Source organism: Debaryomyces hansenii (assembly GCF_000006445.2).
Source record: "Debaryomyces hansenii CBS767 chromosome F complete sequence".
In the NCBI taxonomy this organism is placed as follows: Eukaryota; Fungi; Ascomycota; class Pichiomycetes; order Serinales; family Debaryomycetaceae; genus Debaryomyces; species Debaryomyces hansenii.
The window spans coordinates 1506968-1527267 of record NC_006048.2 but is presented as its reverse complement, the minus strand read 5'-3'; the positions used below and the strand labels follow the sequence as shown (position 1 = coordinate 1527267).

The following is a 20300-nucleotide window of genomic DNA, read 5'->3' as shown; positions in this document are numbered from 1 at the left end:
AATAGCACAATTATGGCTGAAAATACGGAGGAGAATGCTAGTTCATCAGATCAGATCGACCGCAATCAGAGTTTTGGGGATGTAGATGAACGCATACCGAGATTGGTGAGGATATCATCATTGCATCCCAATTATGTGAGACAGAACTTGAGTCTGACAGTCAGTCCTGTGAAGCTTTTGCTCGAGGGAGACTTGATGTCGATGACGAAGGACTGGAGTCAAATGGAGATGGAAGATGAGAGGAGATTAGTGCGCTTCAAGTTCAAGAGGGAAACACCTACGGATTATTATATCACTTTTGAAGCAGTCAGTAAGCAAGAATTCACACACGAACAGCCCATAATTTCATGTATATTCTGGAAAGAGAAAAACTTGCATATTTCAACGTCCGTTGATATTATATTGATATTGGAATATTTGGTAGAACAATGCTTTACTATAGAGGAGAAAAATAGGATACGGAGGAATTTGCAGTCCTTAAAGCCGTATACTGTTTCTCGTTCCAATAAGTCATGCCAGCGTTTTTTTAATGTCTTGATGAGCATGGAAGATCCAAGACCCCGGAACATCGAGAAGGACCTCAAGGTATTCAAATGGAGTGATTTGTTCAATGCCTTTAATAAAGTGATATCGAAGTATTCGACAAACATGCCAAAGAATGTTTCTCCTCTGGGGGACGGTGGTATTGCTCAGGACAAATCTCTTCCTGGTGATTCAGATATACTTGGTGTCAACGGTGCTGGTATATCTAAGGGCCGTAGTGATGATGGGTTGATTGCAAGTAGTAAGAATAGTGAAATGTCATCATTTTTGCCGAATGAAAGGTTAAAGATATTGAAAAGGAAAGTCACCCAATCAAGAAACCTGAATCAGTTGAGTATAAATGGAAGACATAAATTATTTCAACATGCTATAACTCCAACGGATCCTATCCCAATTAGACACGACAATGATAAAACCAATGGGGATTTCAAGTTCGATAAGGAAAATAATTTCGACAGCGATAATAGTGAGAACGTTGGCAAAAACAACACGTATAACAAGAATAGCGATATTAGACAAAGTGAGGATTGTTACAAACAGAAAGTGAATCCTTGTCTCGCAGAACCGGAACCAAAAGTTAAGATGCAAACTTCTATAACGGGAGATGAATTACCGGATAGTTTAAGCTCACAATCAGTTTCTGGATTAGAAGTGAATTCAGGACTAGGTAGTTATAGCTCAATGCTAGTTTCGATTTCCCCCGCTTCAGATTCAAGAAATTCCAATACCAAGACTAATATCAATAACAATAGCAACAGCAATAGCAATACTACCAATACTAATACTAATACTAATACTACCAAGTCAAATGAAAAGTCAAATGAATCGTCAAGTGGTCATTCTTCGGATGTTTTCACTAATGGCAGTTCGAGGAGTACACAAGTATCACTGGATTTCTTATATACGAGCAGTATTGGGCTTGATGCACGAAAGAAAGTGCTATCGGATCAAAGGCTTGACCATATCAGCAAACCTTTAAGTAATGGTCAAGTACAACAAGAATCTTATTTTAAAGAACGTCATCATACTCATTATTTTCAATATCCGTCACAGTCGCAATTATATAATGATACTGAGTACAAACCGTTGAGTGCTAATAATGTTCGAATTCACGAAGAGAAAACAACAAATGGAAAAATTGACAAGGTGAAGCTTCCTTCCATAAAACCTAGTATAAATAAACTGAACACATTAAGAGAGAGAGGAATTGAATTACCACCTCTAAAACAGCTGGGTGGCGGCCAATTTCAGTTTAATGGTCCATTGCCGGGTCCCAGTATGATTCAATCGAATATAGAGGAGTATAGAAAGCAGCCTATTGCTGTTACCCCTAGTACTATTACTCAGCAGGTTTCCAGTGGAACAGAAGGCTTTGTGGTTAATTTGAATCCAATTACTGACCTGTTTCGTCCACCAGAGCGCCAATAATATTCTAATATAATTAATGATTTTTATTTTATATTTCATATTTCATCAAGAGAAGCTTTGCGTATATATCTATTTCTGTTTCAATGTATTACTTAATTGATTGATATTATTTACAGAGATTTTTTTTCGATCTTTTGGACGGATTCTCTAAAGTTCGGCGTGCTCTTGAAGACGGCACCTCTACCTGGTTCAATGGTTACATAATTTAAAAAGTCCGAAGATTTTTTTTCTATGTTAGCCTTGATATTCAGTAAATTAGGCTTTGGAAGCTCGCTAGATGACGTAGAATGCGAGCCAACACTATTGGATTGTAATAATAGGTTTCTAGGACCAATAACTCTTACGAAATCTTCATTCCCTACTAAGAAATTGTAAGTCAATCTTTGGGATCTTTTGAAAAAATTGATAATATGACGAGAGTATCCTTTGATGATGTTCCAATAATGGTTAAAATTGTTAGCAGGAATGACGTCGTCTTTGTTTAATTGAACTGGAGCTTCTTTTGTTGACCCAATCGTACCTGTTTCCGGCTTAGTGACTGGAAACGAGTATTTAACAATACAATTCTGCAAATCATAGGGTCCATTAACACTAATACTTAGCAAATTTTTTCTACTAATTAAAACTTCTTCATTCTCTTTTAAATTAATATTATAAATAGCACCGTTACCAACTAATCCTACCTGACCCCTTCCAGTTAGTAAAGCATATCCTAAGTTATTCCATCTGAATAAACCAGTTTCAGTTGCATTCGTTATTTTCAATAAACTTGCTAAGGTTTTACTGATATTCTTTGGAATCCTGAACATAGAAACATTCAATGTACCACCCGTATAGGCTTGTAACGCAGTATTATTTAAAACTGCCCAATCATTCGTTCCGTCTAATAACAAAGTAGCAAACGATTTTTGCCTATTAGTTCTCAATCTAAAATTCTTCGAGCTTGAGGAAACTAATAAAGAGAATGGCACCGTAGAAATAATCTTCTGATATTTTGAAACGTAGCCTCCATAAATGAACCTTTTTAGAGGGTTTATGAATTCAACCAGACCTTTAATTGAATTCACAAATGAATTATCAATTCCATAGATTGACAATAATGAGTTTTTTCTGATATAAATAGGTACGGAAGGAGGCGAATTAATGGCTAACACTGATGCGGGCTGACCCAAACTCTGAAACTCTGGGTCATTTAAGGTTTTCTGGTTTGGTAAATCATTTCCCTTGATATTTTCAATCTTAGAAATATTACTAGATTGATTAGGTAATGCTATTGTAGGGGGTTGTGAAATGATCAATGATCTAATAAATTGTAGCTGTTTTGAAGCCATCGCTATGTTGGCTTTCATATTTATTGATACTTGTTTACGGTATTAGTTTGTTTAAATTGGTTTTTTAGGATCTCAAAATTTATAAACCATGCCCAATTATCATAAAATCTCGCAATTCATTTTCTAGAGAGGATTGGTTACTTATAGTATAAATAGTAAGTATTAATATATTTACAGTCAATAGTTACATCCAAAAATAGTAATTCTTTAAATATAAATGGTTAATTAAAATAGTATTTCAATACTTTGGCGTTCTTATCTTAGGTATATTCTCTTATGTTTCCGAATTTTGTCAGCAGGTGCTCTAGTGGCGCAGAGGTTAGCGCTTCGTGCTTATAGCCGTATTACGACGATTTGGTTATACCATAAGTCACGGTCGTGTGAGGAACGCGACGGTCGTGGGTTCAAACCCCTCCTGGAGCATTTGTCCTTTTTTTTTCTTAGTGGCCTTATCAATCTCTAAAGATAACCGAATGCAGTCTACAAGGAAATAATACTAATAAATATATTAAATGAATTCTCAAAATAGCAAATAATTACTTTTAATAATCAGTATGAATAAATGCATAGATAAAATATAGGAGTTATGGTATCAAGATATGGAAATATAGATCATTTTATTTTAGTTTTGATATTAGTAGTACCATCTTTAATAAATTTCAAAAATCTATCACCATATTCTTTGGCAGGTACCGCTGATATAGTACTTCTTGAATGGCCTATCGATCTCCACATAGTTTCTAACCTCTTTTTAAGGGAATAGTTAGTCAAGCAATCAATAATACCTAAATAATATATTTCACCTAAAGGTTCATTCAATTCATTTGTAGCCCTAATACCACCATCATGTCCGTAGAATATATATTTCAACCTGCCAGGATATAAATTATTTGGAAGATCATTTGCAATATCAATGTCTCTGGGATTTGTATTTATCAAATCATATTTATCTGTCGATTTTGGATCGAAGATAGACAATCTTTGAATAGTGTCGGTGTTATTTCCCATCTTGACATCATGAATTCCTAATAAGAGCGAATAATCCATTACATTAATCTTTTGCAATAATTTTACGTCTTTCTCAAGTTGTTCAAAAAATAATTTTCTCTTCTCCGGCCCAAACTTTATTTTATCGTTTCGTTCAAGCCAGTTAAGATCTTTCAAAGTAAAGTTCGCCAAGCTTTGCAGTTTTTCAGGTACTTCATATTTTCTACCCCACGTTGATCCCTTTAAATCATACTTTACATGAATATCTCTCTGGGAAGGAAACAAGTTATTCATCACTATGAAATGTACCTTTTTTATACCACTTTTATTAAATGGCATCTTAACCCTATGTAAACCATAAAATTGTGAAATCAAAGTATTTGGATTTTCTTTTATGTGTTTATAGTAATCCTTTAATATTCTTCTTAATTGTTTATGTTCCCCATGATGAATTGTTTTAATGATAAATCTATAATCTCGCGAATAATAAAAAAAAGACCCACTTTTACCAGGTGAACCTAACTCAGATAAAATGTATTTCCCGGTTACTGAGATAAGATAATCAGCCGGATCAATTCCGAACATAGATCTCAAACTCCTAAATACTTCAGGACAGTAATCTTTAAATTTAAAATCATATTTTGATGAAGGAGTTAACTCACTTCCGTCCATGTTGAATGATAACTTCTTTGTTGTTCGAAAGTCTTGATCATCTAAATTTTTCATTATACCTGAGCAACGAGAAACTGCAACTCTAATCCCGGTCAACATATTGTATGCCATAACAAAATTCTCATGCCCCTCACTAATTTTATTTCCAACAAGTACTTTTTCATCTTCTAGTATGTTTCTTTTCTTTTTCATGTTTCTTTGTACTAGAAGAGAATTTTTCATCCTATTAATCTCTGAACTAGTTGAATCATGTGCATATGTATTTCCAACCGTATCAGTGCTTGTAGCTTTCCTTCTATTATAAGATGGGAATGTGCTGCGGGCTATAGGACGCGATGATGGTTTATCTAAAGAATGCCTGAAAGCTAAATCAGCGGAATCTCTCAGAGCAGTGGAATGGGGAGTTGTATGTCTTCTGCCAGTATTATATGACAAGGTTTCATCCCTCACTGTGCTATGTAATGATTTCTCTGGATTTTTACTCGTCCTATTTCCCTTCACAAAGTTGTTTTCAGAAATTGCGGGGTCTATCACTTCTAAAGGATCGACGCCGACTGAATGCAAATGCTCAATAATAATCGGCTCTTTAGGACCATCGACTAATTCCGCCCGCATATTGTTAATACCCGTGGTAGTCTTACGAGCTGGTTTTGGTGTCCTATTCTCCTCCAATGATGACGGCGATGTGTCATTGGTAGAATCTGACACTTCTGAATGTGAAGCCTTGTACGATGTAGGTGTCGATGAATCGCGTTGGTTGAGACGACAATTATTCTGGTTATTCTTTGACACCTTCAGGCTAATATTGCTCTTGGTATCCCCATTCATGGCACTCCCGCTCTCGTTATTCTCTATATTATCGTTAATCATTGTAATGACAATATTGCTATCTTCGTTAGATGTATTCGACAACCCGTCGGTATTCAAATTGGGTGAAGGTTCGCTCGTTAATGAAATTGTGCTGTTCGTCATCAATTTACGGGGCGTCTGTCTGATTCGGTATAAATCATAATTTTTATCTCTAAAATTGTTGGTGCTAGTATGTGCTAAATCGTATTGAATCATATAGATATCCGATTTCTATTTTTATTTTTCTCTATTATATCCTAGATTGTAAACGTATTCTATTGTGGTGACATGCAATCAGTTAGCAAGAATCTTTCAAACCGAAGATAGTATATATAATATTAGCAATTTTATAACTCCAATAAGTAATATCTGAATTCTTATGCAATACCCTAGTATATATCTTCTTTAATCTATAGTATGCCCTTATATATTATGGACGTTGGAACTGTATTCCAAGAACTCTTTTTGTGGATTCTCAAAAGAAACAATAGATTGCAATTTTCAGGTCGTGTACAAGTGTCATAAATAGTACAACTAAATTTTTCCTGTTCTGTCTCATTTATCATAATTAGTAGAGAAAATGCTACTGGAGTTTGATCGGACCGGGCCGAAAAAAAAATTGTGGTGGGTGAGCTTATTTATATAGATCAAAAAGATTAGAGGAAGAGTAACAGTTATATATTCTTTAAATAAGTTTGACATGGGTTTGATAAGAAAGTTATTTGGTGGAGGTAACAACATCAATATCGAGGAGGAGATCGAAAGGAAGGGGTTTTCAACCTCAGATTGTTCCTTTGATTGTGATTCATGCAGCTCAAAGTTTCCAGCTTCAGTTTCGGTGGAAGAAAAGGATGAGCTATGGAATTCGACCAAAGAATATGGGTTACACATTGTTGTTGCAAGTGGTAAGACAGATTGGCCGCACGATGCATGTCTGGTTCCTGGTACGGTAGGAAAGGCAGTATCTGGTTGGGCTGACCTGTCAAATGATAAGTTCCCAGAGTTAGGAACATCGTCGTCAATAAAGGTAACTATGTCGTCGTTGTGTTCAGCAGAGTTAGATACGAACGAGGAATACATTCTGGGAAGAAGGGGTGATATATTGATATTGCCGTTCTTTATTTGGATTAAGAATGTTTCTGCTGAGAACGTGGGCTCATTGCTTGACGTGATGATGCCGAAGCTCATAGAGAGCAGGGATAAGAAAATACCGCCGCCATCAAAGGTTGAGAATTTTGATGACGTCACAGTGCAAGCTGATGGCTTTCAATCGTATATTTTCTTGTGTTCACATAGGACTAGAGATAAGAGATGTGGAGTTACTGCACCATTAATGAAGCGTGAAATGGAGATCTATTTGAGAGATCTTGGATTGTATAGGGATTTCAATGATTATAGACCCAATGGAGTCAGGGTGGCGTATATAAATCACGTAGGGGGTCACAAGTATGTGGCTAATGTGTTGATGTATTCTAAGACAGGTAAGAATATTTGGCTAGCTAGATGCAGACCTCAAAACGTGAGGCCGATTATAGACGAATGCATTCTAGCTGACGGAAAGGTATGGGCTGACAAGGTTAGAATCATTCAAAGATTTGACCCTATTGAATGGTGAGCTCGCTCAAACTTGCTGATATACTACACGAGTTATTTTTTATATATACATATATTGATTTGCTTTAGATTATTAAATTTGCAATACATCTTTAGATACTTATATCCAATATATATTAGCCATGTATTTCATGGCTGATATCTATAAACTCACAAATGGTTAGTGAATATGCTTAATACATTTAATCTTTTTTGGATTGAATCGATAGTCTGCTTTTGTAAGCTCTGCTTATTATTCTGAATCATTCTGGTTAAACGATTAATTTCCCTATCAAAAAATTCAGTTTCTCCGTTGATAACATTGTTTATCAATTTCTTATAATATTTTGCCATTGATAAATCATCTCCAATGGATACAGCTTCTTGTTTGTTAACCACCAGGCTGGTACTTAATGCGATAATTTTATTTAATTCACGCAACAATTCCATTCCTACTCCGCTTCCGTCCAGTTTTGGTAATTTATCTCTAATTAGTTCGTCTAACTTGCTTATTTTACCAGCAGTTTCCAACAATTCACCATTTGTATCGCGATGCAACCCTGCTTTCTCATTAATAAATGAAACTAACTGTTCAAGAGATCTATCACCATAAAACAAAACAGGTCTTCTTAAGCCATCTTCGTCTACTTTACTCGAATCAAAATACAATATAGTTGGGAATGAGGTAACGCCAAATTGTGACATCAATTTGTCCGCCGGACTATCATCAGTGACAACTTTACCGATTACTATCTTATCATCATTGACGTATACATCATTAGCCAATTTTTCCCATATTGGCAGTAAGGTTTTACAATGACCACACCACAGAGCTGTAAATGCTACAATCGTAGTAGCCTTGTCATTATCGAGCACTTTTTCTTGGAAGTTCAAATCGTTCAATTCCAATACTTGTGATTTTTCGCCATCTGGTTTTCCCAGATCTTTAGATTTATCCAACCGTATATTCGCTATGTGTTGCACAAAGTTACTCATTGCATCTGCATCTCTAGCACCGTTAAATTCAATGGGCTCGTCATTTTCATGAAACAACATAACAGTTGGAAACCCTTCAATATTGTACTTTTTACTCATTTTACGACCATCCTTATCCCCATTGATTTTAACAATTTGTACATTTGGTTCATTTTCAAACAAACGACTGACTTCTTCATACGCTGGTAACATGTTTTTACAATGACGGCACCAATCAGCATAAAATTTCACTAATGTATACTTTCCCGAAGTGATTACAACATCTTTAAATTTTTGATCATTTACTTGTAAAACTCCGGATCCGTGGACTAAAATAACTAAGAATGATGTTATTATTGCACAACTTAGTTTCATTGTTTAAGATAGGTAAGTTAGGCCAACTTCTTATGTTACGATTCTCTTTGCTTTGAATAGAACAGCGCAGTTCATTTTAACTAAGAATACAGTCGTGGTTCTATTAAATTACATAATACACAATTTGCAATTTGCAATCAATTTCATACAAATAATAAATATATTGGCCATAAGAGGGACAACAATAAATAAATAGGCCATAAGAGGGACAACAATAAATAAATAGGCCATAAAAATGGCAACAATGAATAAATAATGCTTTTGATACAAGGAGAGTTATCTATTTCTTACTCCTAATAAGTGGAAGTGGATGACATGTAATGTAAGAGTTTTGTCTGTTAGAAGCACCAGCAAATGCATTGTACCAAGCAATAATAGACGTTATAACTCCGAAAACACCACCGGCCCTCGAAACACCTACTTTACCACTAAATTCACCACCCGCCAACAAAATAAATGTGATTGTTAAGAAGAAAAATAACGAGAAGAATGCCAAGGTGGATTTCATAGTAGCTAAACAAAGCATGAATGTAACTATGGCCCATCCAATAAGGAAAAACCCGATCGCATTGCTAAGCATTTCTTTATCTTCATAAGCAGCAGTAATTCCAAAGCTTTCGATAAATATGGCGGCGTAGGACAACCAGAATGCACCATATGAGGTCAATGCCGTACCACCAAAGGTGTTTCCTAAAAGAAGTTCCCACATACCGGCTAAGAACTGAACAGCACCACCGTAAAAACAAGCAGCACCCACAACCACATTAGGAACAGTAATGCCCATAGCCTGTGAATTGTATAACGATAAAGCAAACGTACTAAAGGCGAAAGCTGCTAAACCCAAAGGTGCTGGATTAGCGAACGAATTGGTTGGATATGGACTTAATCCAGGATTTAATGTACCTCCAAAAGCAGTCATCAACTCGTTTCTAGCATATTTCTTGTTACCAAGTATAATATATTCATTACGTTCCCCGGAATAACGAACTTCTGCTACAGGTGGCTCTTCTAATGGAGTGGTTGAGTCTGACATTTTACACTTCTTTCTTATATTTATTTCAAATATAATAATGCTCTATATCTTGTGGAGAAGAACTGATGCTTTATATAGAAAACTTTAATGTCATCAAATAATTTATTCCCGTCATCTGTCTATTTAATTGTGAGCACGGGAAGCGGATTTGAGTTTTAGACAGAAATATTTAATTTGATGCGTTTTTAACGGTGTTTTTTATTTCACTGGTAGCGGATGCATGCAGCAATGTGGTGCTGCCCCACACCGTATACAAGACATCGGCAAATTTCTTCAATCAAAAGTCCGACCAATAATTTTTTTTTCAAAACAAAGCACCGCAATGGTTAATATACTAAGGATACAATGTATGGTTTAGATTGTTCACGATAATGTATTCCGGGAGTATTGTTGGGCAATAAATGTTGATTAATGTTGCATAAATCCGTAAATAAAAGAATGCTCAATAGTGAAAGTAATCCGTATAGATTGGTTTCGTGGTCTAGTTGGTTATGGCATCTGCTTAACACGCAGAACGTCCCCAGTTCGATCCTGGGCGAAATCATTTTTTTTTTCCAGATCACGCGAACCATGATACAAAAACACTTGACAAAGTCAAATAATATGCTGAATAATTATTGTTGGCTAACAATGATACATATTTCTAAAAGCTTAAGGCGTTTTAATATCCCTTATACCAGGGCACTTTCATCAACATTGCGGAACTCAAAGACATCTTTAACATTCTTTACCAAGGAAACTTGCATGTTATGTACCAATGCTAAACATATTTTACATGATACCTTGAAAGATGATACATTGAAAGATAAGGAAATATCGCTAGAAACAATCGATATAATGAAACCTGAAAATTCAAAATGGTTTGATATATACTGCTATGATGTTCCTGTGTTACACGTAAATAGACCCGACCAAGCAAAACCTGTCAAATTCATGCATTACTTTTATAACGACAAACTATTAGACGAATTTAGTAAATAATTATGATATATATGAAGCAAATAGACAAATATTGGAAATGGATTAGAAATTTTATTACCTTCTTGGTTTCTGCCTTCTGCTATTGGGCTTCTTATTTTTCGCTTCCAGTGTTGAGCTGTTTATGTTGTCAAAAGAATACTCATCTTCAGGTAATTTTTCAGCATCAATGAGTTTTCTTTTTTTAATGGATAAAGTATTATCGGGGTTGATTTTTAAAAGCTGAGATTGCAATTCGTTGATTTTAAAATTTAGTTCTTCGTTTTCCTTCATTAAAGATGAACGTTTTTTCTCGGATTCTTTCAAAATGCTCTCAGTATTCTCTAGTCTGGAGCGTTCTTGCTTATTGCTGTTGATCATTTCGTCATTAAGTGCAACTTGTTGTTGGTATTTCAACCTTAAATCATCAATAGCTTTAATCTTTTCTTTCTCATTTTCATCCAACTTTTTTATTTTAATCCGTTCAGCAACTAACTCTTTTTTAGTATCTTCATACATACTTTTCAAAGCAATAGAGCTATTATTAAATTTAGTTTCTTCTATTTTTATTTTTCTGGTTATTTCTTTGATAGTTTTTTCTAATTCACTAACTTTATTCTCTAGCGATAAAGCCTTGGTTTTTTCAATGGAAACAATTTGCTTTTCCACAGCTAATCGTTCCTCCTTATCCTTAAGCTTGACTTTGTATTCTTCTAATTTTTCCAGAACATCCCTTGTTATAGCTAGCTCTTTATTTAAGAAATTTACTTTCTCAATAAACTTGGAATGTTGATTAAGCATGTCATTCTGAACCAATTGCTTTTCTTCATGAAGTTTATTCAATTCACTAGTAGAATTCTCTACTTTAAGTATGAGAGAATGATTTTTTTTCTGAACTTTATCAAAATCCAGCTTGCACTTCTCTAATTCCGTAACCTTCACTAATAAATTGTCAATTTCACTCTTCATTCTTGATTTTTCGTCCATAGTAATTGAATTAAGTTGTTTATACGATTGGATTTGAGACTCATAATTTTTACAGTAATGTTCCTTTTCAGCTTGAGATTGCTGTTTTAGGATCTGTATTTCAGAATTTGAATCATCCAAACAACGTTGAAGCGAGACTAATGATTCTTTTGTGTTTATTAATTTCTGCGAAACTTCGGACTCTTTTGCTTCAAGAATGGATATATTCTTATCTAGTTTAACATTTTCAAATTGTAACTTTTGATACTTATCCATAAATTCCTGTCTAGAATTTACGAGATCACTTACATGAAGCTCCACTTTTGCAAATCTTTCATTGTAATCCTGTCCTATTGATGCTGATTGATCCATGGCATTGTTGACATCATTCAAGTTATTTTCTATCTTATTGAAATATACATCACTTTTCTTTAAAATGGCTGCGAAATTCTGTAACAAAATGTCTTCTTTCAAACTAGAAAAAATTACCTCACCTCTGTTTTCCATTTGCTTGAAAAGCGGATCTAACATTCCAAAAAGATAATCATTTATGGAAGTTAATTGTGAGGATAATGTATGAAAATTATTTTCATATTTTGTGTTGTTGAAATCATTACAATTTTTGAAATCATTTTTTAGATGAGAGAAGTCTAAGTTCAACTTTTCCAGAACATCCTTATTGATTCTTAAAAGTGTGTCTTGTATCAAATTATTCTCATCTTTAATAAAAGCGGGCAAAGAATTGTTGAGTTTATCTAATAACGTGTTTTGCAATTGACTCTGCAATTGGGTCATTTGCTCACTATGAGTTTGATTAATTTGAGTTATCTCTTGAATTAAAGAAGATGTTTTCAACTTTTCTTCTGATAAGTTACCTGATAATTCATCTACTGTGCTATTCAAACTAATAATCTTGAGGTTTTGACTTTCAAGTCTAAATTTGAATTTACTGAACTTAGATTTATATAAGTCCATTTTTCTTATCGATTCATTTATTTCGTGTCGAAGAGTACGTATTCTACTTTTTGTAGACATGTTTTCATCCCTTAATGACTTTAATGTTTTGGTATATTGCATCTTTTCATTTTGTAGCAGATCTAAATTTTCTTGAAATACAAGCATTGTTTTCTTCAAGTTTTCTGTCATTTTTGCAACATCTCGCAATTTATTCTTGTTAACCATTAATTCATCATTTTTCACTTTTATTTCTTTATTTCCGTCTAATAACTTGACCTCCAACTCGTTACATTTGTTTTCCAATTCATTAATAAGTATGAAATATGACTTGGATATACCCATTTTAGTATCTTTCATAGGGAGAGCGGTATCCGATGATCCGAATTTAACTAAAGACGTGGTACATATAGGCTTGTAAATGGCACCAGTTATATTTGTATCCCTATTACCATGTAAGCTTTCTACCCCAATACTACGACCAGCATCCTGATTTTGAATAGGTCTGTGTAAATCAATTGTTTCGCCGAGCATATTATTATTGTCTCTATTCAGTTCTATCTTATACAACACACCTCCCTCACGCTTCTCTGAACTATCTGTCAGCATCCCGTTGAAGGTCGTACGATTTTTCTCCAAACTCTTATAACTAATCAATGTTGAATTCTGCCTTGAATGGTTAAACAAAGTACCAGGAGTACGGTTTGCAAACTTAAAATCATTTGAGTTATTAGCCAATGGATCAGTTAAGGTTGTTGAGGAATTTTCAGAAGATCCGATTTCAGAATTTGTGAAAGTGTCATTACGAGAAACCTTGGAGGTATCGGGAACCGATGTGTGTTCTTCATCACAAGAGTTATCTTTAATATTGAATGACATGGTTATTCATTAAGAAGAGGACATACTAATAAGAGATGGCGGCTAAAAAGTGTTGCAAGAATAATTGAGAGACTTGGTTGGTGATATATCATCAATTAACGAGATGAACCTAAAAATTGGCAATCGCTTACAACTCTATTATAAGCATGGCCTGATAAAGTACGTTGAAGTAGAGGGCGTCATAACCAAAAGAGCATTTATGTTTCATGCACTTTCGTCACTGAAGATCAGAAAGCATTCTATAATAATACCTAAATCTTTTTCTGATCATATTCCTACTCATTTAATACCTTTAGATAATGAACAATTTGGATGAAATACCGAACGAATAGAGGTACTTCTTTAAGGAGCGTTCAATTTAGAAGGCTGATTTGCCGTTATTGTGAATAAAATTACAGTTAACGAAAAATCACATTCAATGCGTATTATTGGAAATGTAAGCAAACCTCGGAGTGATCACACATTTAATTTGCAAACTACATCTAGTTAGAATAAATTGAAAATTTAAGACGATTATAACTTTGAAGGTATAAAATGTCAGGACGTCAAAAATCAGCATTAGTCACTGGTGCTTCATCAGGAATCGGATACGCAACAGCAATTGAATTTGCCAGACGAGGATATCAAGTGTTTGCTGGTGCTAGAAGATTGGAACCTATGGAACCATTGGCCAAAGAACACGGAATTATCATTTTTCAGTTAGATGTTTCGTCAACAGAAAGCGTTAAAAAGGCTAAGAATTTAATTATCGAAAAAACAGGAGGATATCTCGATATATTGTACAACAATGCTGGCCAGTCATGTACATTTCCTGCCTTAGATGTTACTGATGAGTGGTTTAAACAGTGTTACGAGGTGAATGTTTTTGGACCTATGAGATTGGTAAGGGAATTAGGACCATTAGTTATCAATTCCCAAGGTACGATTGGGTTTACTGGGTCAGTTAGTGGGATTATGCCTTTCCCATTATCTTGTACATATTCATCTTCTAAGGCAGCTATTCACCAATATGCTGCTAGTTTAAGAATTGAAATGAAGCCATTCAACGTTAAAGTTATTAATATAGTTACTGGTGGGGTTAGAACGAACATTGAGGATACGAGGCCGTTACCAGAGAGTTCTCTTTATAATGTTCCTGGTATGAAAGAAACCTTGGTTGAAAGACAACAGATGGCTAAGAGAAATAATCCGATCAGTGCAGAAAGCTATGCTAAAAAAGTGGTTTCTGATTTTGAAAAGCTGAGAGTAAATGGAGCATTGAATATTTACAGAGGAAGAATGGCTACGTTTTTAGGCTACTTATTATACTGGTGTCCAAGGTTCTTAGTCGAGATTATCTTTATTAGGAAGTTTAAATTAACTGCAATTTACAAGACTATAAGAACCAAATACAGTAAGGAACATCTTGATTGATCAAATATATATTCCAGCGTATGTATTTAAGTATAGTACATATTTTCAAATATTTGACGTATAAATGCAAAAAAGCAAAAACTTCAAAACTCTATTCGTGATAGTCATAAACCGGTTATTTATTAGCTATACAGCTGAATTTGATTCGAATGCTGCGACAAACAAAATCAATTAATCCAAATTCTGACCGATATAATCTAGATCTTAGCCTTCATTTTTGGATCAATAGTACCGACATTATCGAGATGTTGAATGTCAGTATCGAATAATTCTTTGCACAAATGATCAATGACCCCCCAGCCATAGCCATTCGAAAATTTCCTCCTCACAACTATATTATTGTGAGCATCAGGCGGTAGGCTGACTAAAACCTTCCTCCAATTTAACTTTGGAGTATGATACTTTTTAGCAATTTTTACTTGCTTATCTAGCTTCCAGTCATTATAGCTAAACAAAACTTTCCCCAATCTGGAAGTTTTAGACTGTTCATGCTCTTCTTGAGGTCCGATAGGCAAACCTTCAAATTGGTAGTACTTGTCATGAAAAATTACTGGATCTCTAGAACCTGGATTGATTATATAGTTGTTGGATGGTGTAGGACAAAATATTGTACTTAAAGCAGATTCAAGGGAAGATGCTTTTGGCGGTAAATTCAACTCAGCTCGTTCGTCCGATTCTGACTGAAGTGCGTCTCTTCCTCTTCTTCCTGGAGAATAAGTGGTTGTTTGGTTGTTCAGATTGGGTGTAACCGAATCATCAGTTTCACTGTCGTCGTAATCGAGCAAATCACTTCCTTTGGCATTGATTCTTAATATATTTCTTTGTTTCCTATTTAGCCTCTTCCTAGCCAGATGTTTATTATGTTTGTTTGTACTCAAATTCAAAGATAAAAATTGTCTATGGCTCTTCGTTTTGTCTCTTTTTTCGTCATTGGTATCGTATTCCTCAGATTTATCAACTGAAATCTCACCTACAGATTCTTTAGTGGTATTCGTTTCAATCAGCCGGGTATCATCATGATCATAGTTCTCTAATTTTTTGCTCTTATCATGTTGCAACTTTCCAACATTACCCAATGCCTCATAATCAAGATACAACAATCCACTCGTTCTAAGCGGAACTATACCATCATTTATAGCATTAGCATAAAGTGCTAAATGCTCAAATTTACTTAGAAATTCTTGCAAGGGATCATCAGGTAATGTCTCTAGTATAGGCTTAAATGTATCTCTTTTGTGTATATCATTCTTATTTGCAAGTTGCTTAAGATTTGGAATTTTTTTCAGCAATGTTAAATCTCGCCCGGTTTTGCCCAATGTTCCTAAATCTAGAAACCATGATATAAAAATATTCATTTCGCTTAAAATCCCTAATAGAGGACTAGCCATGCATATCAAATTTTGAGGTTTTATATTCTTTTTCAGGAAATAATCCTCTCCTCTAGTTACTAATATTTCCTTAATAGCATACAATTGAACCAACCCCCCGAGTGAGTGGCCAATGAATGAAATCTTATCTATTTGAATATCTAAATCATTCAAATCTTCAATTAAATGAATGATATATTTCGACAATCGCATTCCTAATTTCTTAATCCCCTTTTCACTTTTACCTGCGTTTCCTTCATACCCTCTAACGAGAATGTTTTCCTTAACACTAAATTCTAATGAATCTTTCATGTGTAGCATGTCTGCTGTTACATTTGAGAATATACCATGCGTTAGTATTATCAAATGCACCGGCATTTGAGGATTTTTTGGCTGATTTGTCCACAAATCCTTAGTGCTTTGCTTCACTACACTTAACTGTGAATTTGCCGATACACCTAAAGGCGTTTCTTTACCCTTATAGCTGTTCGAACCATTATGACTCGTATTAGTCAATGAGTTAGGAAATGGCCCATGGTTTATTATTTTCATACCTTTAAAATCATCTCCAATCATAAAATCATACATTATAACAGTTTTCGTCGTTACAACAATCTGTGAAACTACATCTATGGACCACAGGTACACGGGAAATCCTTCTTCCGAGTCTTTCACATACGAATTCTCATTCAACTTTAGCTTTACATTAAAGGTTTGACCAGGTTTTATTTCATTTTCAAATATGACTTCCTTGTTGTCTTTCGAATCACTTGGATTAAATTCTTTGAGGTGATCATAATTATGCGGTATTACGTGACAATATAAAATAAAGGGTCCACTTAACAAATGAATTGCTCGTATGGATGCCCTTTCAATGTTTTTAAGGCGGTAATATATTTCCGTTTTATCTGGATCTATCAGGGTATATATTATATTATAACGGCAAACTCCACCCAAGTTCAAACTATCCTTATCCCTATACCATAAGTAAGGTCTCATATTTGGGACTACTGCTTTTAACGTGTTTATGGCTTTTGACACCTCAAATAGAACACTATTTTAGAATGTCGTAACTTGGGGTAGATACGACACGCGGATATTAAATTAACCGAATATATAATATTCTAAAGACAATACTATCATTAAGTTCCTCCTCTAGCCATACTGAATTTTTTAAATAGGATGGAAACATATTGAAGATTCTCTACTAATATAGTATAAAAACCTTTCAAATTATGCACGTTGGAAATTCGCCTTCATCAAAATCTGATGATATGGAGAGCATGCCATTTTCAAGATCACCATCAACATCAAATTCAATAAGCACCACTTCGAAATCGTCGATAGACAACAAATGTCACACATTGATTATAATAGGATTGAGAGGCGTCGGAAAATCAAGTTTAGCTTTAATGGCGCTGGCCGCCCTAAAGTATAAGTATGTAGATGTTGAAAAATGTGTCCTGGAATATACTGGTATGCCAGAGGCCCGATTTCTTGAAAAAGTGACTATCGAGGAGTATAGAGAATTACAATTTAAGTTAGTTTTGAGTGCCTTGAAAGAAAATGAAAGTAACAATCTGATTGTTGTGTTACCTTCAACTGTTATTGATTCTCATTTGTTAATCAACTATTTAGCTCATAAGCAATACCCATACATTATAAATGTTGAAACAGAAGAATCACGTATTTTGAACTATCTTAATTTCAATGATTCTTACGATAAGGGTGTCAGATTAATTCAGCTGAAATTTTTGAAGTATAGAGCTATTGCCAAATACAACTTTTTCAATTTGAATTCAGATTTGCTGTTTATAAAGGAGAATTTAATTTCAATTGGTAGTAATAATACTTATTCCAAAAATGATAGTAATAGTTATCTTCTTTTAAAACCAATTGAAAAGGAGTTCATAAGGTTCTTAAACTTTATACTTAAAGGGTCGTACTCGGCAGCAACAATTTCTGGAAATTTACACTTGAAAATGAATTTTTTAGAACGATTCACCACTTGCTTGCAAATCAACTTTCCTAATAGCATAAATGATGAGTTTTTAAATAACCTACATGAAACGAGTTACGGCTCTGACGCAATCGAAATTCAGTTTGATTTGATTCAAGTAATAAAGCTAAATATATCTGCATCCAATGTGAAAATAGATGAATTTATTGCACAAGTTAGACGCTACACTTACTGTTCAATACCTATAATATTAAGCATATATAATAGCTTACCAGAATTAAACTTGTTTATTGATGAATATTCGATTTCTTCCGGTGGTGATTATAATCAAATCAAAAGAGACTTGATAAGTTTTTATTTTAATATTTTGAATTCAGGGATAAAAACTGGATTAGACTATCTCATAGTTGACTTATCGACGTGCCTTAATGATAAAGAAAATTTTATATCTAATGATTCCAAGTTTGAAGAAATAATTTTAATCTTAAAGGAATTGGTAACTATTAGTGGCCATACAGAAATAATAGGGTCATTTGCTTCCAACGATCCAAATTTTTGGATATCGCAATATGGAGCAATTAAAGTGGTTGAGTTAGCCAAAAACATAGGAATTAAATTTCTAAGACTTAATTCGCCCGCAAATGAATTATCAGATAATTTCAAGGTTATGTTTTTTAAGCAGAATTTGAAACTAATGTACCCGAACTTGAACATGGAGGTGATTGCATTTAATACAGGAAAACTAGGAAAACTTTCTAAGCTTATGAACAAGACTTTAACTCCTGTTTCAATCAATCCAGGATGCCTGATAACCCCATCTGTCCCAGATTCAGACCAAATTTCAAGTTTGTCATCATTTGATATACAGAAGGCATTGAATTCATCCTTTGTTACTCCTTCTTTAGACTTTTATGTGATGGGAATAAATGTTTCAAAGTCTTTATCTCCTGAAATGCATAATTCTGCTTATAAAGCTTTAGGGTTACCACACTGTTTCAAAATATTTGAATGTTCTTCATTGACACCCAACTTGACAAATTTGGTCAACTCTCCTACGTTTGGAGGAACTGCAATAATTATGCCGTTCAAGATGGAAGCTTTGAATTATGTTGATACAATGTCAGATCATGTCAAAATAATTGGTGCCTTAAATACAATTATTGCTGAAAGGTCAATTGAAAATCCGAACAAGATAATTAAAACCAGGGGCGAAAATACGGACTGGTTGGGTGTGAAGTTAACATTACAGGATAATATCTCGCCGATTAATGCTATAAGCAAAAACAAAACAGCACTTGTGATTGGAGCAGGTGGTATGAGTAGAGCAACAATTTATGCATTAATACAATTAGGATATCAGAAGATTCTTCTTTATAATCGAACTTATGAAAAGGCACAGCAACTTGCCAGCTACTATAACAGCTTATCTCCGATACGTTCATCTATATCATTGTCTATAGGAGAGGTCAGTTCAGAAGACGATTTAAATTATTTCGAAATTGTTTTATTGAACGATGATGAATATTTGAATGCGAAAATTCCAAACAATTTTGACTACCCATCTGTTGTTATTTCATGCGTACCTAGCTCAGATCCTCTCACAGGCAAGTTAACAAATTTTGAATTGTCTCTGGAATGGTTTAAAAGTCCGTCTGGCGGGGTTGTTTTAGAAACAGGCTATGATCCATTAGTAACGCCGCTCTTGAAAAATACCAGCAAGTTCAGTAATAAGGGCTGGGTTGGGATTAATGGGTTGAATTACCTTTATGCTCAAGTATTGGCTCAATTTGAAATGTTTACAAATAAACCTGCACCAAAGGCATTATTGAAAGATGTTGTTATAAAGCACTATCAGATGAAAAAATCAGAGAGTTAATAGTCCGTATCCTTTCTGAACGATAGACACTAAATATACATTCGTTCGACACTAAATATACATAATATGAGTGCAACTTCTATAGCATTGTTTGTTATATTCATAGCTTAATATATACCGTTCTACGAGAATCAATTTAAGT

The 20300-nt window shown here is 34.3% G+C and overlaps 12 protein-coding genes and 2 non-coding genes across 14 annotated transcripts; 8 read left to right on the top strand and 6 right to left on the bottom strand. All coding sequences in view use genetic code 12, as the record gives it.

Annotated features, from left to right (window-relative positions):
- Window positions 1-12: 12 nt before the first annotated feature.
- Window positions 13-1971, top strand: DEHA2F18128g (DEHA2F18128p; the record flags this gene model as incomplete). The annotated part of the gene is made up of 1 exon (XM_461146.1): window positions 13-1971. One exon carries the CDS (start codon window positions 13-15, stop codon window positions 1969-1971), a length of 1959 nt encoding a protein of 652 aa, XP_461146.2.
- Window positions 1972-2081: 110 nt separating this feature from the next.
- On the bottom strand, window positions 2082-3320 carry DEHA2F18106g (DEHA2F18106p; the record flags this gene model as incomplete). Its single annotated transcript, XM_461145.1, has 1 exon — window positions 2082-3320. One exon carries the CDS (start codon window positions 3318-3320, stop codon window positions 2082-2084), a length of 1239 nt encoding a protein of 412 aa, XP_461145.2.
- A 283-nt stretch (window positions 3321-3603) lies between these two features.
- On the top strand, window positions 3604-3725 carry DEHA2F18084r. The gene is made up of 2 exons: window positions 3604-3641; window positions 3689-3725. It is a non-coding gene; the product is annotated as a tRNA-Ile (tRNA).
- A 189-nt stretch (window positions 3726-3914) lies between these two features.
- Window positions 3915-6026, bottom strand: DEHA2F18062g (DEHA2F18062p; the record flags this gene model as incomplete). Its single annotated transcript, XM_461144.1, has 1 exon — window positions 3915-6026. The coding sequence occupies one exon, from the start codon at window positions 6024-6026 to the stop codon at window positions 3915-3917; it is 2112 nt and encodes a 703-aa protein (XP_461144.2).
- A 484-nt stretch (window positions 6027-6510) lies between these two features.
- DEHA2F18040g (DEHA2F18040p) lies at window positions 6511-7425 on the top strand (the record flags this gene model as incomplete). The annotated part of the gene is made up of 1 exon (XM_461143.1): window positions 6511-7425. One exon carries the CDS (start codon window positions 6511-6513, stop codon window positions 7423-7425), a length of 915 nt encoding a protein of 304 aa, XP_461143.2.
- A 149-nt stretch (window positions 7426-7574) lies between these two features.
- On the bottom strand, window positions 7575-8753 carry DEHA2F18018g (DEHA2F18018p; the record flags this gene model as incomplete). The annotated part of the gene is made up of 1 exon (XM_461142.1): window positions 7575-8753. One exon carries the CDS (start codon window positions 8751-8753, stop codon window positions 7575-7577), a length of 1179 nt encoding a protein of 392 aa, XP_461142.2.
- Window positions 8754-9033: 280 nt separating this feature from the next.
- DEHA2F17996g (DEHA2F17996p) lies at window positions 9034-9786 on the bottom strand (the record flags this gene model as incomplete). Its single annotated transcript, XM_461141.1, has 1 exon — window positions 9034-9786. The coding sequence occupies one exon, from the start codon at window positions 9784-9786 to the stop codon at window positions 9034-9036; it is 753 nt and encodes a 250-aa protein (XP_461141.1).
- A 470-nt stretch (window positions 9787-10256) lies between these two features.
- Window positions 10257-10330, top strand: DEHA2F17974r. Its single transcript has one exon. It is a non-coding gene; the product is annotated as a tRNA-Val (tRNA).
- An 86-nt stretch (window positions 10331-10416) lies between these two features.
- On the top strand, window positions 10417-10767 carry DEHA2F17952g (DEHA2F17952p; the record flags this gene model as incomplete). Its single annotated transcript, XM_461140.2, has 1 exon — window positions 10417-10767. One exon carries the CDS (start codon window positions 10417-10419, stop codon window positions 10765-10767), a length of 351 nt encoding a protein of 116 aa, XP_461140.2.
- A 54-nt stretch (window positions 10768-10821) lies between these two features.
- Window positions 10822-13542, bottom strand: DEHA2F17930g (DEHA2F17930p; the record flags this gene model as incomplete). Its single annotated transcript, XM_461139.1, has 1 exon — window positions 10822-13542. One exon carries the CDS (start codon window positions 13540-13542, stop codon window positions 10822-10824), a length of 2721 nt encoding a protein of 906 aa, XP_461139.2.
- A 103-nt stretch (window positions 13543-13645) lies between these two features.
- DEHA2F17908g (DEHA2F17908p) lies at window positions 13646-13858 on the top strand (the record flags this gene model as incomplete). The annotated part of the gene is made up of 1 exon (XM_002770800.1): window positions 13646-13858. One exon carries the CDS (start codon window positions 13646-13648, stop codon window positions 13856-13858), a length of 213 nt encoding a protein of 70 aa, XP_002770846.1.
- A 218-nt stretch (window positions 13859-14076) lies between these two features.
- Window positions 14077-14955, top strand: DEHA2F17886g (DEHA2F17886p; the record flags this gene model as incomplete). Its single annotated transcript, XM_461138.1, has 1 exon — window positions 14077-14955. The coding sequence occupies one exon, from the start codon at window positions 14077-14079 to the stop codon at window positions 14953-14955; it is 879 nt and encodes a 292-aa protein (XP_461138.2).
- A 197-nt stretch (window positions 14956-15152) lies between these two features.
- Window positions 15153-17321, bottom strand: DEHA2F17864g (DEHA2F17864p; the record flags this gene model as incomplete). Its single annotated transcript, XM_461137.1, has 1 exon — window positions 15153-17321. One exon carries the CDS (start codon window positions 17319-17321, stop codon window positions 15153-15155), a length of 2169 nt encoding a protein of 722 aa, XP_461137.2.
- A 236-nt stretch (window positions 17322-17557) lies between these two features.
- DEHA2F17842g (DEHA2F17842p) lies at window positions 17558-20158 on the top strand (the record flags this gene model as incomplete). Its single annotated transcript, XM_461136.1, has 1 exon — window positions 17558-20158. The coding sequence occupies one exon, from the start codon at window positions 17558-17560 to the stop codon at window positions 20156-20158; it is 2601 nt and encodes an 866-aa protein (XP_461136.2).
- Between the last annotated feature and the right edge of the window lie 142 nt (window positions 20159-20300).